The 26,377-nt window shown below is 40.0% G+C and overlaps 1 protein-coding gene across 8 annotated transcripts in view; it reads right to left on the bottom strand.

The window, feature by feature from the left end:
- The window catches only part of ARID1B (AT-rich interaction domain 1B), a 330,840-nt gene that overhangs the window by 290,187 nt on the left and 14,276 nt on the right, over positions 1 to 26,377 (bottom strand). For all 8 annotated transcript variants that reach the window (XM_075413854.1, XM_075413856.1, XM_075413849.1 and 5 more), the window contains exon 2: positions 7,783 to 7,977. In XM_075413854.1, the coding sequence (XP_075269969.1) occupies positions 7,783 to 7,977 (195 nt within the window). The remainder of the gene's footprint in view (positions 1 to 7,782; positions 7,978 to 26,377) is intronic.

Here is a 26,377-nt window from a genome sequence, read left to right as displayed (position 1 = left end):
TGACTCTGTCCCACGGTCAAAGTGAAGGGTACTGACCTGTTCCAAAATTCTCTTCAACTGACTTATAGGGCTGATTCTGCCTACGCTGCTGTCAACTACAGACAAGTCACCCAGCCCCAACAACGTGGCCCTCAATTGAAGTCGTAACTCCACTGAAGTCACAGCACATCTCCCACTGATTTCAGGCAGGTTTCACATTCTTATCTTCATCCCTATTTTCAGCTGTGGGAAACACACTCCCTATTTTTAAAAAAAGCAAACTCTATTGCCCCCCTTGCTTCCTCTGAGTAAGTTCAAATTTACGGACAACTGATAGCATCTTCTGAGAAACTTGGTACCAAGACTTAAAAAAAAACCCCAAAAAAACCCAAAAAAAAACCCTGCTGAATTGCCCCCCCAGGGACATTACAGAAAGTATGTTTACAAAAATCATGACCTGCGCACGCATGATGACTCTGGATGTCATTTGAGTAGTTTGGGCTGCCAATTATTCTCTGATTAATATTATTAACAGAAAGCTACTACGACTATAACATTAAAGAGTAACAGTTAATTATTCCTTACCTATACCTTAACACCCTCCTGGCACAGTCATTATATGGCAGCTGTTGAATAGAGTAATGCAGTAGCCTTTTCTTAAATCAAGAGGCTTATTTTACATTAAATGTAAATAAACTCATGTCTCCTGCTGCCATGTAAACTGAGATGTTCATAAGTAAATTACTCTGTATCTTCCTAGCAAAGCAGCAAACGGCCCTGTGTTCTCCACTTCTGATCACCAAAATCCATTTCCTACCTAACTCCAGTGTAGACTGACAACTAATACTGCTAGCAAACCAAGTTCTCAACAACAGAGTAACTGCCATTTCCTTAACAGCGACTTTTTTTCAGAACACCAACACATCGGGTTTGCATGTTTTCCTCTCATGCTCCCACTTCCAAGCAGAATAACAAATGTGATTACAGCTACTAAATATTCAAACTAAAATACAATCATTTAGCAGTGATGAAAATATATTTTATTTGGCATAGTACATTGATGATTCTTACACACTTTCTATACAAATGTGGACTGCCCTTTACTCCACGATGGATGCAGAAATTAGCATTTACTGAACATCAGTACATAGCAACTGAACAGATAAAAATGTCGACCCTGTCTCATTTTCAAGCTTTCTCTCACCAGCTGAGGGATCAGTTCTGTTTCCCTTTCATCCTACATTTTTCCCCGCACAGTTTCACAGAAATGATAGAAGCTACTGAAATGTTTCTATTTACCATAATAATGCAATTCTGCCACTTTAGGAATTTTCTTCGGTAAACAATCTCAGATGACCAGCATTAAAACGAAGAGCTAAGCTACCATAAAGACCCCAAACTTATGACAAATTTGATTCCGTGATTATCTATAATCTGTGCTCACCTCCCTCTATAGAGTGAATTACACTCAATAGAAAGGATAATTCTAAAGGAGACAATACAACATAAAGCCTTATCCTGCCATGAACTAAAGTAGCAGCCTTTTTTTTCAATTTAGTCAATGAGGCTTAGTATACCCAAAAGAAAGAACCACGCTAAACATTTTCCTACAGTCTGCACAAGCACAGTACTTAGCATTTTCCCAAATCTGAAATTTAAAAATCCTGTTTCTTTACATGACAAAGAGCAGCAACTTTTCCTTGCAATTATTAACACTTGACAATCAAAAGATCATTTGACCTTACAAGGAAGACAAATAGCTGTGACTTCTCGCCCCTTTTTCTGATTTATAAAAGGAAGGATTCAAACTTAACACTCTACAGGAAGTGTTTCTTCTACTTATTTTTTGTTGGGGTTTTTTTGTCTGATGTTTATAGCAGTTCATCATGATGGTAGATATATCATTCAAATACACTGTTACTGAGGAATTATTTTCATTCAAAGCTCTTACACTTTTTTTTTTTTAATAGAAGAGGAAGCTGGGAAAAGATTCATCTTTTCAACTTTAAGAGTTTCACCCTTTCTGCTTTCCAGGATTTACCAAGAAGGTCCATAATCTACTAGCAAGAGCTCCAACTAAACGCCCAGGAAACCAAGCAAAACAAAATAAAACAAACAAAAAAAACTCTAAAATAAAACACACACACACACACACAAAAAAAGCCCAAACCAAAACAAAAAAAAAAACCAAGGCAAATCAAACAAAAATCTGGATAAACATACTTCTGAAGCACACGCTGATCAAAGCTTCACACTCCCTTTTTATGTGCATGTATGAAATGCGCCTATCAATCTTTAAGAAAACGCAACATATCTCAATGTTTTGTCCTCTGCTTGTTGTTTTTGAGATTCAATCATATTGATTCACTCTCTGTTCTTGAAAAATAAATAGGCTAAGAAATGAAAACCTGCTTATTTTCTGTGTCTGCTACCTTAACCAATACTAACATCAACTGTACTAAAAGCTGCTTAGGAACACAAAAACTGCAACCTACTCAGTATTCTGGAGCTGATGAGGGCAATTATATACACAGAAGACAACAAAAGTATCACTTGACTACCATTCGCTGTATGCATGCACTACATTTTAAGCTCATGGTTTAGAGCAATACATTACAGAAAGCCTCAATTTCTGGGCATACTTCAATCTCAGAATTAAAACGATTTCAGAAAGTAACACAGACAACCAGCCACCAGTAGTAAACACATTTGTGTTTGCTAGCTTTAAAACTTTACCTGCCAAGCCAAGAGCCAATTGATTTCCTTGGCGTAAATTCAACATTTCCAATCTGGGACATTACCCAATATGACCACTGTAAGCCTTTTTCTAAATGAGGTAATCACATTGCTGCTGCTATAGTTCTGGTTGACTTGCAGTTTCCATTACAATAAATCCTTGCTGCACATTCCCAGAGGTTTTACAACTTTGCTACCCCTTCAAAAAAAAAAGGTTACTCCAAGTTGAAACCTGCCACGTAAGAAAAAAAAAAGAAAAAAACAGCATATTTTCCTTGATCCTTAAAATAATCTGTACATTTAAAAAAATAAAAAATGTTTCTGTGATTCGGTGATTCTCTGAATATTTACAGTTCCACTCTTAAAACTATGAGGACACTGACAACATCTATTTTCTAATTCTGCAAATCAAGAATATAAAAAAAAGTTAAAGGGACAAGTGATTCTCATCCTTTCATCTTATAGTATTTCCATAGCAAAAAAGGGAGAAAGAATAGACAGAGGCTCGAGCCTCATAACTGCCTCACTGCAAGCACGCTCAAGCCACTAAGGCAACTAACTGCATGATCAGTACTGAAAAAGTACTGAAACACTCCATTTCAAATAGCTATCAGGAATGGCTATTGTACATGTCCACATGACTACCTTTCCTAAAGCATTTACTATGCATTATAGCAACACGATCCTATTTACACAATAAAATGTTGTTCCAGTCCATCAAGTACACAAGGAATTTTAATGCATCCTAAAAAAAAAATCAGTTAAGTAATGATCATCTGATTAAACAGGCACATCACATCATTCAATTCCTTCAAACATATTCATAAATCCAAGCCTTCAGATTTTACTGAAAACTTCCAAAAGCTATACATGGGTATTTCAAGGAGCTGATTTTTAAGCTCAATGCAATTCAGCACAAAATAAAGTATTACATGCTATTGACATGAAAAAGCAACACCATCAGACAATGGCAGAAAAGACTTATTTTAATAGGTACTCTGAGGTATTACTAGTTCTAGCAAAAACGTTTGTACAAAGTAGCAGCAGGCTTTCCTAGAGCACACAGCACTAAAGCACAGAAACACTTTGACAAGGCATTTGAACCAAAGCCAGAAACTGATCAGGGCATCACCACTTGTTTGACTGAGGTCCAAAAGCTGGGGGAGGGGAGGAGAAAGAAGTTAAATGAAAAGGAAACTACTGTCTTTATAACCAGATCTCATTACTTACACTATAGTGAAATGCACTGCAAAATCAAACCTGAAGTTTGCAGGCGCTAAGTATCCCTGCATACTCGGCTTTCCAATTTTGGTATCACCTCTCTGTAATTCCAAGAAGTATCTAAGAGATTAGAAACTGAAAGTTAAACTTGAAAGTATGCTTTCTGTTTTTACATACATACAGCGATCTCTCTGAAGCCCTGGGTGAGGAGTGCTAATAATCCTGAAGTTACACTCATCCTATGTGCACCAGGAGAGAGAATACATAAGATGATGTGATAGCAATATTAAGCTTTACATGCAAGACCAGCATTTTAAAACCTTGGGATGCAAACATTGGCCTTGTTGCAACTTGTGTTTCAATCATGTTGAAAACTGACAACATAGGCACAGGTCAACTCGCTCCCCGCTTTCCCTTGCCTCCTTCCCCTCCAACTGAAAGAGGACAGGACAGAGACAAAAACCCAGAAGTTTCCTAACAACACAGACATCTTTTTGTAAGTAATATATTCACCATACGTATTTATGCCTACTGACAAAACAGACATAAACTGTCAAGTCTGCAATCCTATATTAAGTATATGACTCTTAATAACACCTTCCTTTCTTATACTTCCACTTTTATACAGGTGCAGAATAATTTATTTTTGATTTCCTAACCCATTAAGACAACTTTACCCAAATCAGTCCAAACGCTTTCTACACTTGACTCACACTGAGTTAACTGGACATGTCCTTAAAATTTGACAAAATACTGCAGCATTCTTCAAATTGCTTAGTATTTTGTTGCAATAAGCTATCACCCATCTTCATGTGATAAATCTGGATATCTGTTGTCAAACGTTGGAGAAGAGAGAGAAAACCTCAGATCACCATCAGTTTCGTCACAGTTCTACCTCTTTCCTACATGCCTACATACATATCTCCATCCCTTTATCTTTAGTTATATTAGCAAGTAATGCAAAAAGATTTTTCTGTATTTCAAATTTTGCCCCTTATGTAAGACTTAGGGTTTTGTTCTGGGGTTCATCGCTGATAACTCATGACAGATGACTTCCAAGCTCAAATGCTTCAGAGATGCAGTTTCTCTCTTCACAGCATCCTTCGCAGCCATGTCACAGCACATATCCCATACTTTCCGTACTCTCTTCAACATCCTGCGATATCCACACAGAATGTTAAGAAAATCTAGGGGTTTGTTTGCACCTTCCTGTTCAGTATCAAGCATGCCTAGACCAAACAGCAGCTGTGAGACAATGTCTGCTGCATTACGTAGATATCACTTTTTCAACAGGTTAGCAGGCAATGCTTAACACCCATGCTGCAGATATGCAGAATGACTGCACCTGATAACATTTCATCTTTTTCATCCTCTTTCATCTTCCACTGCTTATGCCAGGGGCTTCCCTTCCTACGAGCTCATTCCGGGCTGCAGGCTGGAACACACTATTCTCTGCTGCAACATGACATAGACCAGCCACCTACATCTAGACAATTATCTTCATTTCTACTACTTCCATTAATTTTAGCTGGATCATTAGGGTGTTGTTTTTCATCTTTATTTCTTCATGTGCAGCATCCTGCAGCAGAGCCCGCAAGTTAAAAATCTGTCAAGTCCCATAGTTCTAACCTCAAGCCACAACAGTCGCTGACAAAGAGCCAGACTTACCATTTCAAGGTCTTCAAAATTCAAAAATCTTCACAGTCTAACAAAAAGCCTGCTTGTTTCATCCCAGGAAACAGAACTGACACCCTCAGCTATCTTTGGGCAATAGCAGACTATAACTTAAAATAATAACAACCTCTTCCATCAATGTTTCCCACCCCTCCTACAGTGCGGCACTTCCAGCCTCATAATCCATCTACCCAATGCTACCTCTGCACAATACTTAAATCTGACCACTGTACGTGTTTAAGGCCCAGTATTGTTCAAGCAATCAAGTTTTCAGAAGTGCCTTTTGGTTTTGATAAATTCAGTGTGACACTGTAAAGGACTCCAATTTTCAGAAAGTGCTGAGATTCATCTTCTGAAACTTCTGGCAATAGTTTTTATTTTACGTATGTTATATCTAGAGGTAGCTATATGCTACACAGTCAATTTTAACAAGCGTAGCTAGGCTCTCCTTATTTAATATTCATGTCACAGGAGTGAAAATCCAGCCAGGAATCAAACTGTGGCATCCTGTGCCAAAGACAACTTACCACTCAGCTGGTAAGTTGGCAATTCAATTTACAAACCTGCATTCCTGCATTTTAATCCTTTATAGAAAGGTGGTAATATATGAGCAATATGAAAAGAACTGGATTCAGATCATTAGAGGTTCACAAACCAAACACACGAAGCTTTGGAGGCTGTCCAAAACAAAATCATGACTAGGTGGTGATGTCCGTTCAATAAAAATTCAATGTCATAATTATCCTCTCACTTTTTCCCCAAAGAGCACTAGTGCTCAGAACTGTGCTGCTGCTCAGCCAATTATATTAATGCTGTGAGAAGACGGATAGGGCCGGCAGCCAATCGCTGTGCCAGGTGACGGGTAATTTACAATTATTAAGCAATTAGCAAGTGAAGTGAAAATTCAACACTCATCTCCATATAACGCAGAATAACCCATTTTAAAACTAAAACTATGTTTTAATAACTTCATTTTGGCTACTGCCACACAAAGAAAAATAACGCCTCTTTTCGATTCCTCCTTTTATGACTGACAACATGCTTTGCTGTCTGAAGCTAGCAACCAAATGTACTGACAATTCTAAAATAAATAATCTCTTCCTTATAAGCAAGAAAGTACCTACTTAAAAACAGAAAAGAATAAAAATTAAGACTGTTGATAATGGTACTATTCACCTAACTACTATATTTGAAACTGTTATATTTAATTAATGGCCTGATTAACATCCCATTCTGGTGGATGAGTGATAAGAATTAGCCAGGCACCTATCTGCCAGGGAGTCCAAAATTTCCTTTTCTTCTCCATATTTAACAATAAATGACACAATAAAAGGTAATCTGCAACTAGTCCATTGCACAAAACGAACATTCTTTCCCATTAATGACCAAGTTACTACTCTGCTGTGCTCACAACAAAGTATAAAGCTCCCACTGCTTACACTCACATTCCTAATTAAAAAAAAAAAAAATAGTAAAACTTAACTTCTTAGTTTATCCTCCCCTCTAGAAAACTACTGTATCTTCCTTAGTATATGGTATGACCATTGAGAATTTATCTTCTTTAAAAGTGTCCTCTGATACAAAAAAAACACCACCACATCCTGACTTTAAAGAATTGGTAAAGGAAAAAAAAAAAAAAAAAGGAAATGCTAGAGGCTCCTACCAAAAGGGGGGTGGGGACCAAAACTACAGAAATGAAAACAAAACACCACAACAACAAACAGCTGCTGTAAATATGCAACACTTTTGTATGCACTGGACAACACTTGTCTTGCTGCACCGATGTCAGCTCTATGTTTTCATCTTAAATTTAGATGTATCTAAGCCAGACAGAAAGAGAATTTAAAAAAAAAAACCCAAACTAAAAATATACAAGGCTAAATGACATCAACTGGAAAAAATAAGAAAACTGATGGCGTTTGATATGCTTCTCTCTCCAAAAAGGTACCAGCAACAAGGTAAACTTTCTTCTGACTGCATGGGATTTCAGAACACATTCACGCTGTCAACATAATATATTTACTTTTAAAACAGTCCTTCACCCTCCTTCTGCACAAGAAATACTTATTTCCGAAGTTGTTTTCTTGCACCCTGTGTATTCCCCCAGCATCAGAAGGGAAGAGAGAAGGGCAGGAGGGAAGCCAAAGCAAGACAGAAAAGTCCTCTGCAAACCTGCTGCTGTGGATACTGCATTCCTCCCATGGCGGCGGGGGCTCGGCCCTGCATTCCCACAGGATAGCGCTGGGGGCCGGGAGGGCCGTAGGACTGCCCGGGGTAGGGGCTGCTCTGCGGCGTCTGAGAGTGAGGGTTATTGCCCATGCCGTACAACTGAGGTCTCTTCATGACCATTGGATCCATCGGACTGCCCTGTTGTTAAACACAAGCAAAGAAATACTTTTAAGATATGGAGAGAAAAAGGTCAGAATAGTCATGCTTACCGCGGGCAAACTATACGTGCGTCTTCTCAATGCGTTATACATCAAATATTGACTTGACGTATGAACAGGCAAAGTACCATACTCTGGTTCTTGTATTAATTAGACGAATTTTTGAGCAGCGAGTTTGGGACTTCCATTGCACTTAAAAAAAAATCTGCACTCATACTTAAGGTTGCCTCTTATCCACTGAAAAAGGAAGTAAGGTAACTGTCCAGCAAATTTCAGCCTAAGAAATAATTAAGCATACTGTTGTAAACTAATTAGCATCACTAACTTTAATGTGTGAACACAAATAAAACCATCTCTATCAAGAGAGACACAACTAGTGGGCAAGCCATTTAACCTTGAGAAAAGGTCTGTTTCCTTACCTTGAAAAAAGGGAAAGTGGAAAGAAAAGAAAGTTTCCAAGAAGTGCAGCGCATACAGATCGCTTTCATATTGCTATCGCGTGCATTAGTAAGTTTGCAGATCATAAGGCAAGTCATAACCCACATTTTACATGAAAGTTTATTTGCCTCCTTAATAGACCTCAGAAAATGCAAACTGCAGTCACTGATGGAGGGGGATGGGAGGCAAGGGAGGGAAGTTTTATTTTTAGACTTTTTGGCAGCACTTACCAAGCACCGTAACAGTTTCAGGACGGGTGTCAACCATTGTGTGGTATTACTCTCATGTTTTATTACTGAGGACTAACTGAACCAGAAAAAAAAAATCCTACTTTGTCAAGCGCAGCACTGTATTGTCGATATGACATCCATTTTTAAATTCCTGAGCGCTGGTTATATTCACGGAACAAAGGGGGGGAAAAAAAGCTTTTAAAAAGCCTACCACAATCTCGTCTTCATGAAAGAGACATATCCCCCACCTCCTACTCACAGGGAAAAAGACCTATTAATTCAGCCAGCCAGCCCCCCCGCCAAGAGCAGGATTCCTTCCCAGAGCACATTCTGCACATGTTTTCCTACAGTGTACTGTTGACCAGTTTCATTTTAAAGCCTCATACGTAACACAGCTTCTACACCTCCTTTCTGGCTATTATATTCTGATGTAATAGTTGTTACGACAATAAATCACACACACCTCTCGTTTCTTCTCATTATTGCTGTTTGTGCTACTAACACACTATGCCCCCCCCTCCCCACATGCACAAGGTGCGTGCTCTCCAAAGAAGTCACTGCTTCACCAATGTGGTGTTCTTACTATTTCTTTCCTGCAGGTACGTAACTCAAACCTTCTCACTGGTGTCACCGGCTCTCCTTACCAATACCGATTTGCCAGGAACGCCACCAAAGCCAAATGAAGCATTCTGAACGCAGGCACACTACACCTGAGGAGGTGGAAACGATAACCCCCTTCTCCTACGACATCTCCGCTCGCTTCAGAAGAGGACTGCCCTTTTTTACCACCATAGCAAACAGCACACTCACTTCTACTTTTGGGTGAGTATTACTCAGCAAAAATTCCCTTTATTATTTGGCTTCTTTGTGGCAGATTAGAAGTTTCTATTTTTCACCACTAAATGTCCCTTGGTAACTTACTATTTATATTTCATACTTTTCAAAATCAATGGTTCCCCAACCACTCCAGGCCACCTGACCCGTAACAACGCTCTCTTCCTTTTTTTTTTTTTCGTTTTAGGCCATCATGCACTCTCTCACCACCCTTTTAACTAAAAGCAACACAAACACAAAGGTTCAGCAGATGAACCAGAGATTCCTTCTTACAGGGTCCCGGGAGGCAAATTAAATTTCCTCCTATAGACCAAGATACTTTATCTATGTTTATTTCTGTGTTTTAATGTTCATTCCGTGCATCGCTTGTCACATTCATCTTCTCGAATATAAATCCTTGTTCAAAGTCAGTCTTGAGTTTCCTTCACGAGATTCTCATGAAGCCCAACAACACTGTTCATGGCCACCATCTTCTATTTCAGGGTATTATTTCCAGACCTCAACTCCAATTAACAACATTTACTCAAAATCAATTTTAATTAATTTTGAGTGTAATATTTTCTGTTCCACATGCAGTATTTAAATATAATTACAAACAATGCAAACAGCTACACAGCTAAAACAGTCTGACACTTTCCATTATCAAAGACTATTTTCAGGTGCATATAAACTTTGCCAAACTTCAAGCATCTAGGCTGAATTTTTCCAGGCCATATGTATGCCCGAGGCTGAAATTCTCTGGAAAATTCAGCAGAAACAGTTCAGCTACATCTTAGAATGAGGTCACAGAAAAATACATCGTTTATGTTCCTACATAAAACACTTAAAAATACCTCTCGAATACCATGCTTTGGGGCAGAGCACTCTGATCTGCCAGGTGACAGCGGGCGCTGGGGGAAGGTGAGGTGCGTGCCCTGGCCAAGGGAGCACCTGGGGGGGGGACAACGGGAGCACCCCGAGGCTCCATCAAGGGGGTACGGAGGCGACCTCGAATTTGCCGAGCAAAGAAGGACAATGGGTTATAAAAAGCAGTGGAGACAGAAGCAGGGCAGGAAGAGTTGAAGGGAAGAGGGGGAAACAAGGTCAGGAGGTGACATGGATGAAGAGCCTCCGTCCTCTGGACGGGCGACCTCCGAGCAGCGGAGGCTCTGCGTGTGCTGACTTCAGGAGGGATACAGAGCCCGAGATACCGCTGTAACTCCAGCCTGCAGCTGACCCACGCAATGCCGACACCAACGGGGCTGTGGTTGCTGGGTATGGGTAACAAGGGACCCTGGCGTACTCAGAGCTGACTGCAGACACAGGGTCAAGGACTGGAGATACTGAACATGTGAGGGCTAGACAGAAAGCGGTAAATATCCCCATGCAAACTACTGTGACAACCCAGAGACATCAACCCCAGCCACCTGCGCTGCCTGTTCCCTCCTCCCTCCACAGTCTCGGGGAAAGAGCAGTATAGAGGCGTACTCTCGGCATCTTCGGGGCTGGAGAAGACCGACCCAGTGTGGAAGCACATCCCATCCAACGCACTGGCCGGTCCCCAGAGAGGGTGGCACCTCACCACCGCTGTTCCTGACTCCCTTTCCAACCAGATCCCAAGTGTCTGTGCAGCGCAGCTAAAGGTGAAGACACCAACCAGTGACTGGCGGGCTGCCAACGCATTTCTGCAAGGCAAACCAAACCCAAACTGCTCGCTCTTCCCCAGGTTTAAGAAATATCACCACTGCAGAAGTTAAGAGCTGTTGGAACTAAGTTTGCCCTTGCAACGTTAAACGCGTCTCCTTCACAGATATAACCATACCAGTCTTTAAATAGCGGTGCTTTTGTCCTCGCAGGCAGCGGACGGGCCCGCTCCGGGGACCAGCCGGCAGCGGCGCAGGGAAGGGGCTGCCGCGCGCTGCTGGGCCGAATCCTGCGCCTCCCGCATGGGCAGCGAGCGAGGCAGAAGACGGCCTCACCACTAAGGCGGCTGCACGCTGCTCAGGCAGAACTGCAGTCCGCCCCTGCCTCTGCCACAGTTTTTCACCGAAACAAAAAAAAAATCTCAAAATGTAACGTTTTAATGCATCCCTCATTTCCTGACCTGAAATCATGGGATTTAAGCTGCAGAAAGTGCTGCCTATCTACAACTGCAGCTGCTTTTGAATCTGATGAGATGTGCGCTGTGAAGGTGTTTTCACAAGCTGTATGGTCCAGAAAATTTAATCTACAGCCATCATAAACAAGCCACTCAAACTTCCTACAGCAATGCCTCAGTTTCCCAACTCTAAAAATGAAAAACATCATCACCTCTTCACCAGAAAGGTGATTTTAGAATTTAATACGACCATGATCAATACCATAGAAAACTCTCTAACAAAAGAACAAGTTTCGTCTTCAAAACAGTGTACAGTGAGAAAAGACCTGGAGCCATATACTTAACAGAAAGAAAAAACAGCTGCTCACCCAGTACTCTGTGTCCCGTACACTGGAGGCAAAAGTTTAATTGTAACGTCTTCCATCTTTAACCCATGCACAGCTTTCAGCTCAGCATTCTTTTAAACATAAAGTTTCATTTTTATAGGAAGAGTTTCTTTCACCCACAACATTTTGAAAAGTTATTCAGAAGGAGCTGTTAGTCGAGAAATACGTATTATAATCTTATCTGAAGGTTCCTTTGACAAGTTCACATATTTTCTTTAACACTGGTTCCAACAGATTTCAAAGACAAGTTTTGGGTGACAGGATGATCATGACAAGTATCAACCTCTTCACGCTGTATGGATCAACAACCAACCTCTTCACACCTGCTCTTTAACATTCACCAAAAACGACAGCATTGCTGTAACTGCATCACATTCTTCTGAAGCCTAGTGGGCATGTATGACCACAAACGGATGGTGTGTGTATTTTCACATCTTCCGTGTCTTTACTCAATTCCATTACATGTTGTACTGCAAAATTTTAACTATTTTTTAAATTTTATTTTAGTGTAATTTCAGTCATCAATATCCACTTATTTCGTTTCCTTCCATTACAGAAGGGTCCAGTTTTTTCCCTAGTGCTATTTTACTCCCAGTATACACATTACCTTTTTACCAGTTTAGCTAGTGTTTGCCCATGCTATTTTTACTGCCATATTCTGCCAGGCAAGCCTGAATGAATTCTGCCTTTTGCTTCTGATTCTGCACCTCCTCTTCAACTTGCTGCATTTCATTTAAACTTTGCATAGATCTGCAGTTCCTCAAAATACCTCAGTCTTGTTCCTTGCTTCAGTCCACAGCAATATTGTAATCTATAACCCCTTTATTATAGTGCCTATCTTGTGTCAGTATCTGATTCATTTGAACACGTACTATCAGGCTTTGTACGAACAGAGCATTTCATAAGAGTCCTTGCCTATTATGCGCCTTGTGAGTGCATTAAAACACCCAACGGAAGGTTTGCTAATGATTTCAACAGGGCCAAGGTTTCATTCCCAGTCTTTAGACTGACAGTCCAACCATTCAGGTAGGACGCAGAAAAGCCTACGCTGCCTACAAATAGTAACTGACAACCTTTTTCTGTTGCCTGCTCCTTTTTTTCAATGTTTTGTGTGAAAGAATGCATAAATTCAACATCACTGCTGTATGCAGAAGTGGAAAAATTAGTATTCCACATCCACTTGTAAACTCAGTATCACCACCGCTTCTGCTCTCCTCCTAGCCAAAACAATCAAATAAATCACCTCATCCTGAAGTACCTGGAGATTCAATTTTACCTCTTCTAAGGGGGGGGGGGGGGGGGGGGGCGACACGACACAAGACCATTTTCTCCCAGTGTTTTGCTAGATACCTCGTCTCTGCTTAGCTCTGAGGCAGGGTGCACACTGGAGCAACTAGAGCAGCAATCTGACGAAGACATATGGGCTCTAACTTTTGGGACACTACCAGCGTTGCATATGCATTACACATACTCTATTAAGTTATCAATGTATGATTCACTTCTAACACCAAATGTTTATTTGAAAGACATTGATGAATATGAACAATGGTCAGTCTCAAAATATGACTTAACTGTTTAAAGATGCCAAAAACAACCCCACCACTGAAGTCTCGAGGCAGAGAGGAGTGCAAGACACTTTACGAAGGTCACAGCAGGATTCAGATGTGACGACAGAGCTCTAATACAAGGCAGACACAGCAATTCACTACAAGACAAGAGTATTCACAGGAGATGTAACTACTCCTCAAGCGAAAGTGTGCTTTTTTGTTTGTTTAAACAAACAAAAAAATTGAAAGAAGCCTTGGTTTGGCTGACAACAGCAAACGCCACAATTTAAAGGGACTGTAAGCCACAGCGCATCCCAACAACTAATGCTACATCATTTGCGCCTGTAACAAAACAACATGAACTCAACACTCTCAAGTAGGCTTGCCCTCAAACTCCTAGAGCTACTGAATACAATAACTCTTTGTTTATTCATTGATCTGCAGCCAAAGCTTCTGTCTCCACATTAAAAAAAAAAAAAAAAACAAACACAAAAAAACCCCCAAGCCTCTTTATTAATACCAAAGCCTTGAAACCTCATAATAAAGACAGCTGACAATCAGCTACCAACATTCCAAGAAAGATGGGCATGGAGCTCTCAGCTCTAGGTCAGGCACCAAGTTACAAATTTATCGCTAGAGATAATCACAAGTATTCACTATAATACAATGACACAGCTGGCATGAGGACGCAACTGGGAAAAAGATAATCCATTCCAAGATAATGCCATCATTTGTATGAACATGTAAAAGGACTCCACAGCCAACATTTTTACACAACAAAACTTGAGTATCAAAACACAACTCTCGTTATGTGTCTTTTAAATGTCCATTTAAGAAAGACACAAACTACTAAAAAAGTATTCATCAAGAGCATTAAATTCTGGCCTATGTTAATACTAGAATCTGAGAGGTAACTGGCAAACATGCTTCCTATTATAACTGTCTGTACTTTACTAAAAATTAAATTTAAAAAAAAATGTCAGTTGCACAAACACAACAAGGAATAAGTAAAAACAAAGAGCTAAGTTCAACATAAGCCTATGATGAAGGAAAATCCACTGAATGAAGAAGCATATACTAGCAGAGGTTTAACAAAAATAGCAATTTTCCTTGTCTTAAAGGCTCTGCATACTGTCCGATTTCAGCTGCAGGGCGACATCAGAAAGATAATTTCCCACTCTAAACAGAAAGTAATTAAAAAGGAGAAAGAGAGAAAAATTAAAGCTATGCCCCACCGAAAAACAACTACTACTCCACTAGCACATTTACAAACAGCAACACAAGCAAGTGTCTCTGAGGAGTGGGAGAGAAGGATGTCTCTATGCCTGTTTTCCAGTTTTCGTCTGGGCCCTCTTTAATGCAACCTGACAACTGGAAAGTCAGTTTATTTTTCTTTATTTTTACTATTTTGTAGATAAACCTAAATGACTACTGAAAGAACAAATCACAATGAACATAGCAGAGAAACCCATTTTTAATGAAGTACACACAACTAATCTCTTCAGTTGCTGCTACAAGTGCACGCAAAGGTTAAGACATCAAAAAGCAATTATACACATTTATCACACCTGATGGCCAGAACAATCCCACATTTCTGACAAGCTCACGTGGCCATACAGCTCAGAAGGGCTGCCTTTCAAGTTGCCTTTGTCACTGGCAACTACTGGTGTACAGGTAATACCCTGACTGCTCCCGAGTCAAGTGAAGGTGTGACATCTGTCCCCACCACACGTGAACACTCAGCCTTTTTCCGTAATCCACTTTCCTAATTCCAGACTTCTTCCAGGAGTACTGGGGAATTATTTTCCTGTCTTTGTATTTGCTTTCCCCAACTTGGATGCTCCATACAAAGGAGACCACCTCCCTTTAGGCATGAATAAGCTCTAGTCTACTAGAAAAAATGCTCCCCAGCAAGTTAGAAGTAATTCCTAGTGCAGCAAAACTTAGGGATTCTTACAGATGTCTTCTAGCAAACCTGTACGCATACAACATGTCTCGATTGCAGCTGTTTCTCCTACTCAATCCCAGATTTTGACCCACAGTCCAGCATCTGAACTTAAAACTGTCCGTGTAGGGTGGTTTTGCACCAATACAACAGCTTTGGCAGTGGAGCATGTGAGACATGGGCACAGTTGTCAGTCTGCCATTTCTGCTACTGAAATAGTAACCCTTGGCAGGACAGCAAGGCAGATAGCAAGGGAAGATAGTATCTTGAAGTTCTCGGGCTAGATTCACCAAAGGATGTCTCGCAGCCCTAAGGCCTCCTCAGTAGCCAACGCTATGGCTCAACAAGGGAGAGAAAATCCATTCATAAACCCAGAAAACTGGAAGTTAAAAAAAGAAAAGCCCCACCCAGAATACCAGTTACTTCTATTTTGCCTGGCAATGAGGTTCTCGGCTTCCTAGACAAGTAAACACCTTCACTCACTATGCATGGCTGCCATCTGGAACTAAAAAAAAAAAAATCCCTTACCTACTTTGTACAGCTCTTACACAAACACAGGGTTAGACGGACAGAAAAGGATGTACTAAAAATAGTGTCCATCAGGCAAGTAGCAGAGAGCAGCCTCAAATGGAAGGAGAGGAGCTCTGCAGGAAGGCTCCCTGCAGAGAAGTACTGGAGTAGGAGGGGAAAACGCAGAAAGTCCTGAAAACCAGTAAGTGACAGAAGGGGGGCAGGGGAAATATATGAAAGGAATCCCACATCCACTTCAAATTTTAAAGAAAAATATTCCTAAACCTAATAAAAATTCAAGTAGATTTGAATACACTTTCTCAGTTATTTGGCTTTATTAGCAAAAATAAAATTAAAGGTTATATGCATTTAATTGCTGCAGAGAGCACTAGCTGAGAACGTAACATTATGGGCACTGGGGAGATCAGTGTACCCACAAAAAGGTACAACCAATCCCAACTAGGTCACAAGCCAGAAGTACATACAGTTAGCTGCAGATTTTTTCCACTCCAAGTGTCATATATACTTCTGTATTAACACACACACAAAAAAGTATGCTGGTCATATATCCTCAACATTTATGGCAAATTATTAATCAAGTCCCACCTGAAACAATTTGTTAAATTGATTTTAATCACTGGGCCTCTCATGTGAAGCTTTGTATAATCAGCATTTCATTTACAAAATTAATTGCCTGATTGATTCTCAAGAGGCAGTAGCTGTCATTACACTGCTGTCATAACTTTTGAGTAGGGGTGTCACAACACTGAATTCTGACAGTATGAAGAGCACTGCTATTTAAAAATTGAGGGCGGGGAGGTAGGGGGGAAACAAATACAGTGATTTCACAGAATTGCTCTTTAGCCTGATAGAATGTTAAAACCACTTTCCAGCCATTTCAGCCAGCCTCCCCGTTTTCCATTCATTGAATAATGCGCTACTCAGCTATTCAGTCTCTTTTCTTAGAGGCAGGTCCATTTAATTCAATTTTATCATAGTTGCGGTTGCATAAAATGAGTTTGTTGAATACACAAAAGATTTAATCACAGGCCACTCTTGAGGTTATTTGTAGAGCAGAGTTTGACTGTCAAACACATAGAACTTTTTTCCCACATCCACAGTCTTCTGGAAAGCTATTTTCAACTAGATTTTTTTTGTTATTAAACAGAGCAAAGCAAACTGTAACTTTACAGAACTGATCTAGCAGCTCCTTTAGAAAGCTTTTTTCCTCCCCTGGAAAAAAAGGTAGGTATAAGCCTTGAAGCCCTGCTGGAGTTGGAAGCACAGCTCCTGTACTTGCTGTAGCTACTTCCATATCCCATCACTACTCCATTCTTGGACGAGACCAGTGCTCCGGAGAGGCAGCGCAGGCCAGTGGTTAGGGCACCGAGTCATGAGACAGGCCTTCTATTCCTGGCTCAGCAGCTGACCTGCTAGGCAAACACGAGCATAACACTTCACCTTTCTGTGACTGGGTTTTCACTCTCATAATCACAAGCTTTATATGCACTCTTAACAAGGAACATGACGCGAAGACTTTGGGGAGACTGATGTCAGGCATTACCAACCAGAAACAGGACTAGGAGTCAGAAACGGTTAGGCTAAAGGAGAAGAAAACCCCACCTCTAGAAGGTTTTCAAATATAACAAGGCACTCTAAACTTTCAGAAACCTACCTTCAAAAGGAAAAACGTGTCTGGAATCATCTTTCTTCAGAAAAAAAACCACACACACACCCCCCTTAAGTTTCTGCTAGATCACCTGGAACACTATTAATGCCTTTGAGAAAATGACCTATTTCTAAGGTAAGTCCAAAAATAAGCCCCTCGACTTCTCAAACTCAACCCTATGCACTAGATTTCATCAAGTACTCCTGAACGAAACATATTTAAAATTTCTAGGCCATGCTCTGAGATTACACTACTACAAAAAAACCCTCAAATGACAACTCATGAAAAACTGAATTATACCTGCTACTGGCATTTGTAGTGGACCTCACCAGAACTCAATTTCAGAATAAATCAGAGCCCAGATAACACCAGAATCTAGCAGATACTCTAGAAAACACAGCCCCTCTTCCCTTCCCACCCTCTACCTCCTACTCTCATCCCAGACTGCTGTCAAAGATTATCTTCCACTCCCTTCTGCAAAGTGGCCTGCCACTCTCTTCCATGCACACAGCATAAGCTGCTTTGGTATGAAGACTTTAATGCAATTTTCTTCTCTTTTTGCAGGTCTCCAAATTCATAATGAATAAAATCAGGAAAAAAAAAAATCACAAAAACCACTTACAAAATAGACAGGATACTGGCATAGAGAGGCATAAAAAGGTAACCAAATGAAAAACTCCACCAGGCAAACAAAAGCAGTTATTTTTTCTTTCCCTTTTCCATATCCACAACATGAGATTGCAACGAAGGGAAGTTCAGAAAGTTCTGGCCACACTAAAAAATGGTTGCTGAAGTTTTAAGAGCTATATTCCTCTGCCACACCAGGAAGAAAAAAAGCTCATAAAAAGAAGAAAAATATCAGTCATCCTACTCACACCAAGTGATAACAAATTAGGAGATTAAAAAGAAATGTAAAGCACTGAATCTCTGTATTTGTTGGTTTTTAACACCACAGCAGGTAGCTTACTCACTAATCTAGCATTTTCTCTTTTCAGCCCTAACTTCTTTTTAATTAGGTAAGAAATGGTCTTAATTAAATAAGAAAACAGAGGAAAACCCCTAGCTACAGCCAATATATGCAAAATTCCTAAAGGATATATTTAGGATCAGAGTAACTAGAAGGCAAACTCAGCTCTAACAGAAGCCCTGTCACTTCTTCAACTGCCAAGAAACTGCTTCTCTTGTAACATATTTCCTAAGTTAAAACTGCTTCCTGTAGAGGCTTTAAAAACTTGCTTGTAAATAGTGCAAAATATTAATAGTTACCTGGAAGCTAGCTGGTTCATCTTTATCTACAACCATTCTGTAACAGTCCCTGTATCATGCTGGCTGAACATCATAAAAATCCACCGTCCCAGTTAGAGACATACCAGCAGCGTTAGCTCAGTCCAAGGGTCAACTAGACACAGATACTGAATCTGGGGCTAGACATCCGCATTGTCGAGCTGAAACAACAGAATTTTGGTGACTACCTGGCTGTGGTTATTTTGCATTTATAATGATCTTCCTCATCAACACAGACACTGTCAGGAGCATGGAACTACCTTGCTGGGAAGGAGAAAAACAAACAAAAAAATCACCAGCAGCAGTGATTTAAAGCATTAGAAAATAGCTTTTTTCAGTAGTTAAAATGAAAATTAAAATCAATCCACCAGAACAAACCACAGTTATGAGTGGAAATTTTCATTACTGATTGAAAACGTTTAATAGTTAAGTAATAAATTAGAAGAAACACCAGACTGAAGGTCAAAGCCCTTGTATTACTTGAGAGAACAATGTGATTGGAAACCATGAATTCACGCACATGCCTACATTCACACCAGCTCTTTTGTATAATGTAACTGATTCCCAAGTACCATTTTACAATTCTGATTAGGTCTTACAAAAATCTTGTTTATTAAATTGCTTTCTTTAGGCATGCATAGCTGCTAATTTGTTTCCAACTAAATCATGTATCATCTGAAAAAAAAGATTATATTGCAACAGCAAAACAACACTCCTGTGATTACGCTTCATCTGGATTTGAAAATTCAAAGGACAAATATCACCAGAGTTGTAAATTTCACTTTAAAGGTGGTGGTGGTGGCAACAACACCCTGCAACAGGGTAATTCCAGAAGTATTAGTGTATTTAGCATGCAGCAGCCACACTAAGAGAGACACAGAGCAAGTCAAAAATTCAAACTACTATGGAATCTGTTCTGGTTTAAGCTTTAGTTTCTAAAAAAAACCATATTCCTCTTTAGATCAACATATATGTGTTTGTACAAACATATTTTGTAAGCAAAATAAATAATGGTACCAAAAAAATGAAAAGTTCCACTGATTTAAAATATTATCAGCTCTACTGCCCACATGTTTTAAACCAATCTAAAAATTTGCAGAGATTTGAGAATGACTCCCAAAGAACTCTACCAAACAGACCTCTAAAATCATATATAGATATTAATACAACGTTCCCTATGGCTTAGTTGGGAAAAAAATCTGACCTGGGTTTAAAGAAGTTCAAGTTCTGGTTTAACCCTAGTGCGTTCACCTACTTCTCACTCAAAACTGGCAAAAGTTGCTAGATCTTCACTGCTCTTTTCACAATTGCTACAAAAAGGACAAATTCTTCCACAAACACTATCAGACTGTGAGACATCCTAGAGCATCTCAGCACAGTCTGACATGCATATAACACATGTACATGGGTAAGTGCAGAAACAGGGAAGTATGATTAATCATCGGTATGAACACCTCTGCAACAAATTATCCTGCATGTTCAGAGTTAAGTACATGGTTTTAGTACACCCACTATCCAGAACTTTCAGTTTCTACACAAAGGTGGCACGTGTTTCCAATATACAACCATGATTTTCTTCTAGTATCACACCATTTAAAATTAAATTAAAAATCAACATGTGAGACATATCTGGTCTGAGAAATATGAAAGCAGGAAAGCTGATCCACTTCTTCAGTATTTCTCATCAAAAAAACATAATTTAACAGGAAACCTGACTATGCTGTATTCATAGAATTTCCTCCCTTCTCCCACAGCAGAAACCACTATTTTCAAATTCCGTCTGCCTGAAAACTCTTGGCTTCTTTCTACTTCTATGCCCTCCTCTTACTTCCCAGTCTTTAAGAGCTCACATCAGCCACCACATGAAAACACCAACATAGCTTTCCTTACAGCACTTCAAAGAAACTCCTTTATTTGTTAGAGAGGATATTCAGGATTAATGAGCCCCCTTTGGGCAAAACGCAAAACACAGTATTCCCAATTTACTAAAATTACCAAATCTATAACATAAATAAAATTAACCATCAGATTAAATGGACAGAAAGGGAAGGAAATGACTGCCTTCATAAACACTGAAGCAGTACAGGCATGGAGAATCTTTCCTGTATGTCCGAGTAAGCTATTTCTGAGAGCAACAGCAATTTGAGTGTATTTACATTTAACCTTTCTCCGTTCTCCAAGGCTGCAAATTTCAGCAGCCTCCTCCTGCAGCTGATGAGGGCTGCAGACAGTTCATTCTGTCAAAATCACTTGGCCTAGTCAGAAGAGGTCATTTAGCAGCAAAGACAGATGTTTCTCAGCTGATATAACTAAAAGGCAAAATAGAGCAAACAAGCCCAAAGACTCATTTTAGCAACAGGGTATCTGCAATTCCTTTTTTAGGTATTGTTCAATTTAGAAAGCTGTTATTCATCTGACACTCATTTGCAAACTTCAATTTAGGATTAAAGAGCTGCAGATACCAAGTGCAAAACTCCAAAAGGTACATTCTATTTATTCTTCGAATAAAAAAGATCTTTTCTTAAAGCCACGTTATCCACTTCATGTCTAACCTGGCATTTCAGCTAAACCCAGCTCTTCTGCCAAGTTCTGTGATTTCTTGAATACATTCTTCCCCTTCTCCCTTTACACTCCCACCCCTAGTTTTTTTTTGCTCAGCTCTTTCACACAAAAAGAAATTGAACTTAAAAAATGAAAACTGAAACTGATTACACACCAGAAACACTGTCAAGTATGAAAAGGAAATGCTACACACTTTTAAACTAAACTGCTCAATGCCCAAGAAGACGAGACACTGGTTACAAAGCTAACACAGAAAAAGAATCATTTCAGGAAGAAATACACCTGAACAACAAGACTAGACAAAACTACACAAACATCATTAGATTACTTTGACAGAAAGCATTATTCTTCAAAAAACAAGAAACAACAATTCGGATACTTGAAGTAATCCTGCATGAATCCACATACCCTCTCACACCTGTTCTATGCCAAATTCAGCTTGCACAAAGCTGGGAAGGGAGCGTATGTATAAATGATTCCTTTTTGCTCAGTGTTACTACTACAGGACAGAGCAACATCTGTCAAGAATGGTTTAGGTCTGTCTTATCCTGTCCCAGAGCAGAGGGATGGATTAAATGACCGCCTGATGTCCCTTCCAGCCACGCTCTTCTACAATTCAGAGGTTATTACATCATCTCCATTTTCTTTTAACACTTCTCCTGTTTCTGCAATTTGCTTTTCATTTGAAGTCATAATCCTGAACTTCTAGCACAATGAGACAATATGGACATTATAACACTACAGACGTACTAGAAATACTGACAAAACCAAATTAAGAGGACAAAACCAGCATGTTTTCAAACCAGCCATTTCATAAGAAGTAAAAAAGACACATAAGAAAAACTGTTTCTAAGGAATTTATGTTGATATTTGCAGAAAATGCTAAAATATTGTAAGGAAATGTTTACATATACCTATTTTGGGGGAGGTGTGAAGGTAAGGACAAGGCCTGCTGTATTCCAAGCAGCAAAGGACATATGGGCAGAAGAGAACCAAAGGAGATGGCCAACTTCAAAGTGCCGTCCATGTAAACACCTCTCTAGCTACCCACTTCTGACTGAACCAGCCAAGAAAGAGCACCCCTACCAAACGTATCTTCCACACAGCGTCACCCTTCCTCTGACAGCAGCACATATCAGAAGAACACCTACACCCTCCCTCCCCTTTGCATTCAACTTGAGAAGCTCCTTGTACATCTTGTGCCTAGCAAGACAATTATGGTCCTAACTGGCTTGTGTGAAGATCAATAAATTTCAGCAACTCTCCAAACAATTAACATTTTTTGAAGCATTTTTTTCAACTCCATCAAGGAAGCTTCTTTCTGTGATCCAGAGAGATGCATGCAATTAGAGCCACAGCACAAAAAAAACTCGAGGAATAATGAGAAACGGGAGACAAAACATGTCCAACACAGAATTCATTAGACAGCCACATACTACTCCACCTGTTGCTCTGTACACTGCGTACTTATAAAATCACAGAGGGGTGGGAAAAAAAAAAATGCAGATATACCCAAGCAGCTAGGAACATGAATTTTGATCCCTTTTTATATCCTATTGTTATCCACAACCCAGGAAGCTGTTAATTGGCCTAAGTAATTGGTTTAAATACCCAAGTCCCATTATAAAAATATACTATGAAAATGCTTAGACACTTATCACAACCAAGAAATTCTTAACTAAAGTTCAAAGCTGAAAAGGCACTAGGGACTTGTCTACACTGAAGGAAAAAAATGCATAATTATACCAATATAACTAGCTCTGTGTGGAAACTTGCTCCAGTATAAGAGTACCCTTTCCCATGTAAGCTTATGTGCTTTGGAAGCAGAATAAGATAAACCATGAAAACTCTTATTCTGCTATAAGAGTGTCTCCATAGGGAGTTATATTGGCATAATTATAGCATATAATTATAGCACATAGCCGTACTGTTAAATTTCCTTACGTAGACAAGCAATAGGTGCCCAGTCCACATATATTTTCTAGCAAAACAAATGGTTATCAAATTCCAATAGAGGCGCATAAAATACTTAGCTTTTATTTTTGTTTGATGAACCTTCTTCATTTTAAAGTGATGAATTACTTCAATTAATCTTCCTTGAAAATGCTTTTCTCTCTGCTACCCTACATGGCAATAGATTATTCTTCTGGTGGAGGCATCATAAACTAACACTTCGAGAATGGCTGCAATATCTCCCACACCGATTTAGGCTCTCATCATATAAAGCAAGTGGTGAGAAATCAGGTACAAGGAAGGAATAAGGTGCTGTTTACACATTTGACTGTTAGACTCGCACCTTTTATAGTACATCCCCAGCTACTTTAAACAGACAAGTGCTTCAATAATTTAGTCTCTATCCTTCTGACAATTTCATTCTCACCTCATTTGCTATAGCAGTTAAAACATTTCAGTCAACCTTGAGGAAGCCATGCTTCCTCCTCTTGTACACACTGGGGAAGGGGGGGGTACATCTAAAAAACATGCCACTAGTTGAACTTCAAACTATAAAACAGAACCATAAAAGATACAGAAACTATAAAACTACAAAAAACTCTTCAGAATCTTTTGAAAAAACAAGCAACTTTTCAGAGGTTGAGCTGAGAAACCCAAGCTTAAGCCAAATAAATTGTCACTGTTTGTGGGAAAGAGCAAACAAAAATATCGGTTACACCGATCTCCAAAAAGTGGAAAGCACTGACTCCCTATCACAAAGATGTCAGCGAAATTATTAATAGCAATAAGACTTCATTTTGGGCATTGCAAACAGTCTGCTAAGAAAGGTTAAGCAACCCTATAGATAATTAAGGATTACAGTAACCATTTTGCAGGACTCATAGGTAAATCCCTTTTGCAAAACGTGGTTTTTTTCCTCTTAACCATTCTGTTAAAAAAAAAAAAAAAAGAAAAATCACAGCGCCAGAAAAAGAGCACTTCGCAGGACGGGCATCCCTGTGTTTTCTTGTGTACTTCTGAACAACTTCATCCCTCAGCATTACATCGAGTTTCATCGCTTTGGTCTTGGAATACATCCCCAGCGCTCCGAACACGCCGTGTTTGCTCCCACAGTCACCAGCTCCCTTGGGCGTCAGGGACCCGCCAACTGGGCGGCCCTCCCTTCCCCCCCACGCCCAGCACGGCCGCTCAGCCCTGCCAAACCGCTCACCGGGTTGGTTGCCCTGCGCGATGCCCTCCGGACCGAGCCCCTGGAGCGACCAGTGGCAGGGCTGCCGAGCCGCAGGCAGCATCTGCGCCGGGCGAGGAGAACCACCATCACCACCACCACCACCACCGCCGCCACCAAGGCAGCTCCTTCCCAGAGGAACCCGCTGTGCCGCAGCTGAAGTGCCAGCAACAAGCAAAGAGTTTCTGACAGACTGCAAAACTGCCACCCCGTTTCCAAATGAGAAGGTTGCACCTCTGCATGGAAATTGCGTACCTAAGCGTTAAGGTCAACTGATCTGGAAATTCATCCCAATATTTTCAGATTTGCCAGTGTGTCTCGCATCTGCAAATATGCTTGAAAAGAAACACCGATAGTTCTTACATGCAAAAAATTAACATATCAAAAGAAAAGCAACAGCAAGAAAAACTCTGAATAGGTATCACAAAAAAAGGACAACAAAAAAGAAATGTATCAAGCTTAACAGGAAATAGGTATTAAAACCATTAGTTTGAACAGGTTAGCAAGATAACGAGAGGAAGGTTAGTTCAGAACTTCAACAGAAGTCTGGAATCATTTACCTGTATGATTTGAAAACACTACAAATAGTGCAAGGAATTAATTTCACCTGCCCTTCGACATCAACACCTGAGCTTGTTGGCTGAAACTTCTTTAGAGCAAGGGAAAAAACACATAAAGCCTTAGGAGCATGATTCATTAGACCTGCATTACATCTCTACTTTAGGATGAGATGATTCACACTAAGAAATGACTATTTCTTTACACCAAAGAGAAGAAAAGCCCACACAAAAAGATCAGGTATAAATGCCTACAATACATATGGTTAGATTAGTTCCACCCTTGAAATCTAGTACTTCAAAGATACTGAAGGCTTATTTGGCCACTGCAATCAGTGCATTCTGTATAATTATCACCTTGGCAAAAAAAAAAAAAAAAACCCAACAAACTTTTACTCTCTCCCTTAGCTTCTTTCCTTTTTAAGAGGGGGATAACAATGATCCCCTGCTCCAGAGAAATGCTGAGAAATTAAATGTCTGTCATCATTTACAGAGTAACTTTACACTCAAGATAGTGTCTCGTGATGAGTTTAAGCTGATACAAGCCTGTCCCACCACCAAAAGTGGTTGTCCTGCCCTGACCCCCACCCTCAGCTGAACTGGCCACACTCTCCCTTGCCCGTGCTGGAAAGATTGTGCTGCAAGTCAGATCCGCTCGATGATCCGGCTGAGAGCTAACCGCCATCCACAGGTTCTGTCCAGCAGGATTGGTTTCCAGACAGATCAGCGAGCTGATGCAACTCACCTTACGACACAAGGGAAGCAGCAGGGAGCTGATAAAAGCCTGGGACCAGTCCTTTCAGCAGAAACGAAGTCTTAGAGCAGCTTCAGGGACCGTTAGACTCACCTTTTGGTGTAAGATCATTTAGCAACACACAACTCGAAAGAGTGCCAAAAGAGTGTAACAAAAGGCTACAGAAAAATGCAGAGGTAAACAAATTAGATTTTCAAGTTTTCTTCAGTTTTCCCCAGAAAAATCTTGCCGTGGTATCTACACAGAAGGCACACATCCATATATTTCAACACATTTTCCTATATGTTTCTGTGTTACAACCTTTCTCCTGCTAATTTGCTCTTTGTTTCAGCCTCTGATTCTTAATATCCAAGAAAGCTGCATTTTTAAGCAATACCCACTTGGATCTTCTGATGAATGAAGAAAG

This window comes from Opisthocomus hoazin, chromosome 2 (genome assembly GCF_030867145.1).
Source record: "Opisthocomus hoazin isolate bOpiHoa1 chromosome 2, bOpiHoa1.hap1, whole genome shotgun sequence".
NCBI classification, from domain to species: Eukaryota; Metazoa; Chordata; class Aves; order Opisthocomiformes; family Opisthocomidae; genus Opisthocomus; species Opisthocomus hoazin.
Note: the sequence above shows the minus strand (reverse complement) of the source record. Positions and strands in the feature narration are given on the sequence as shown.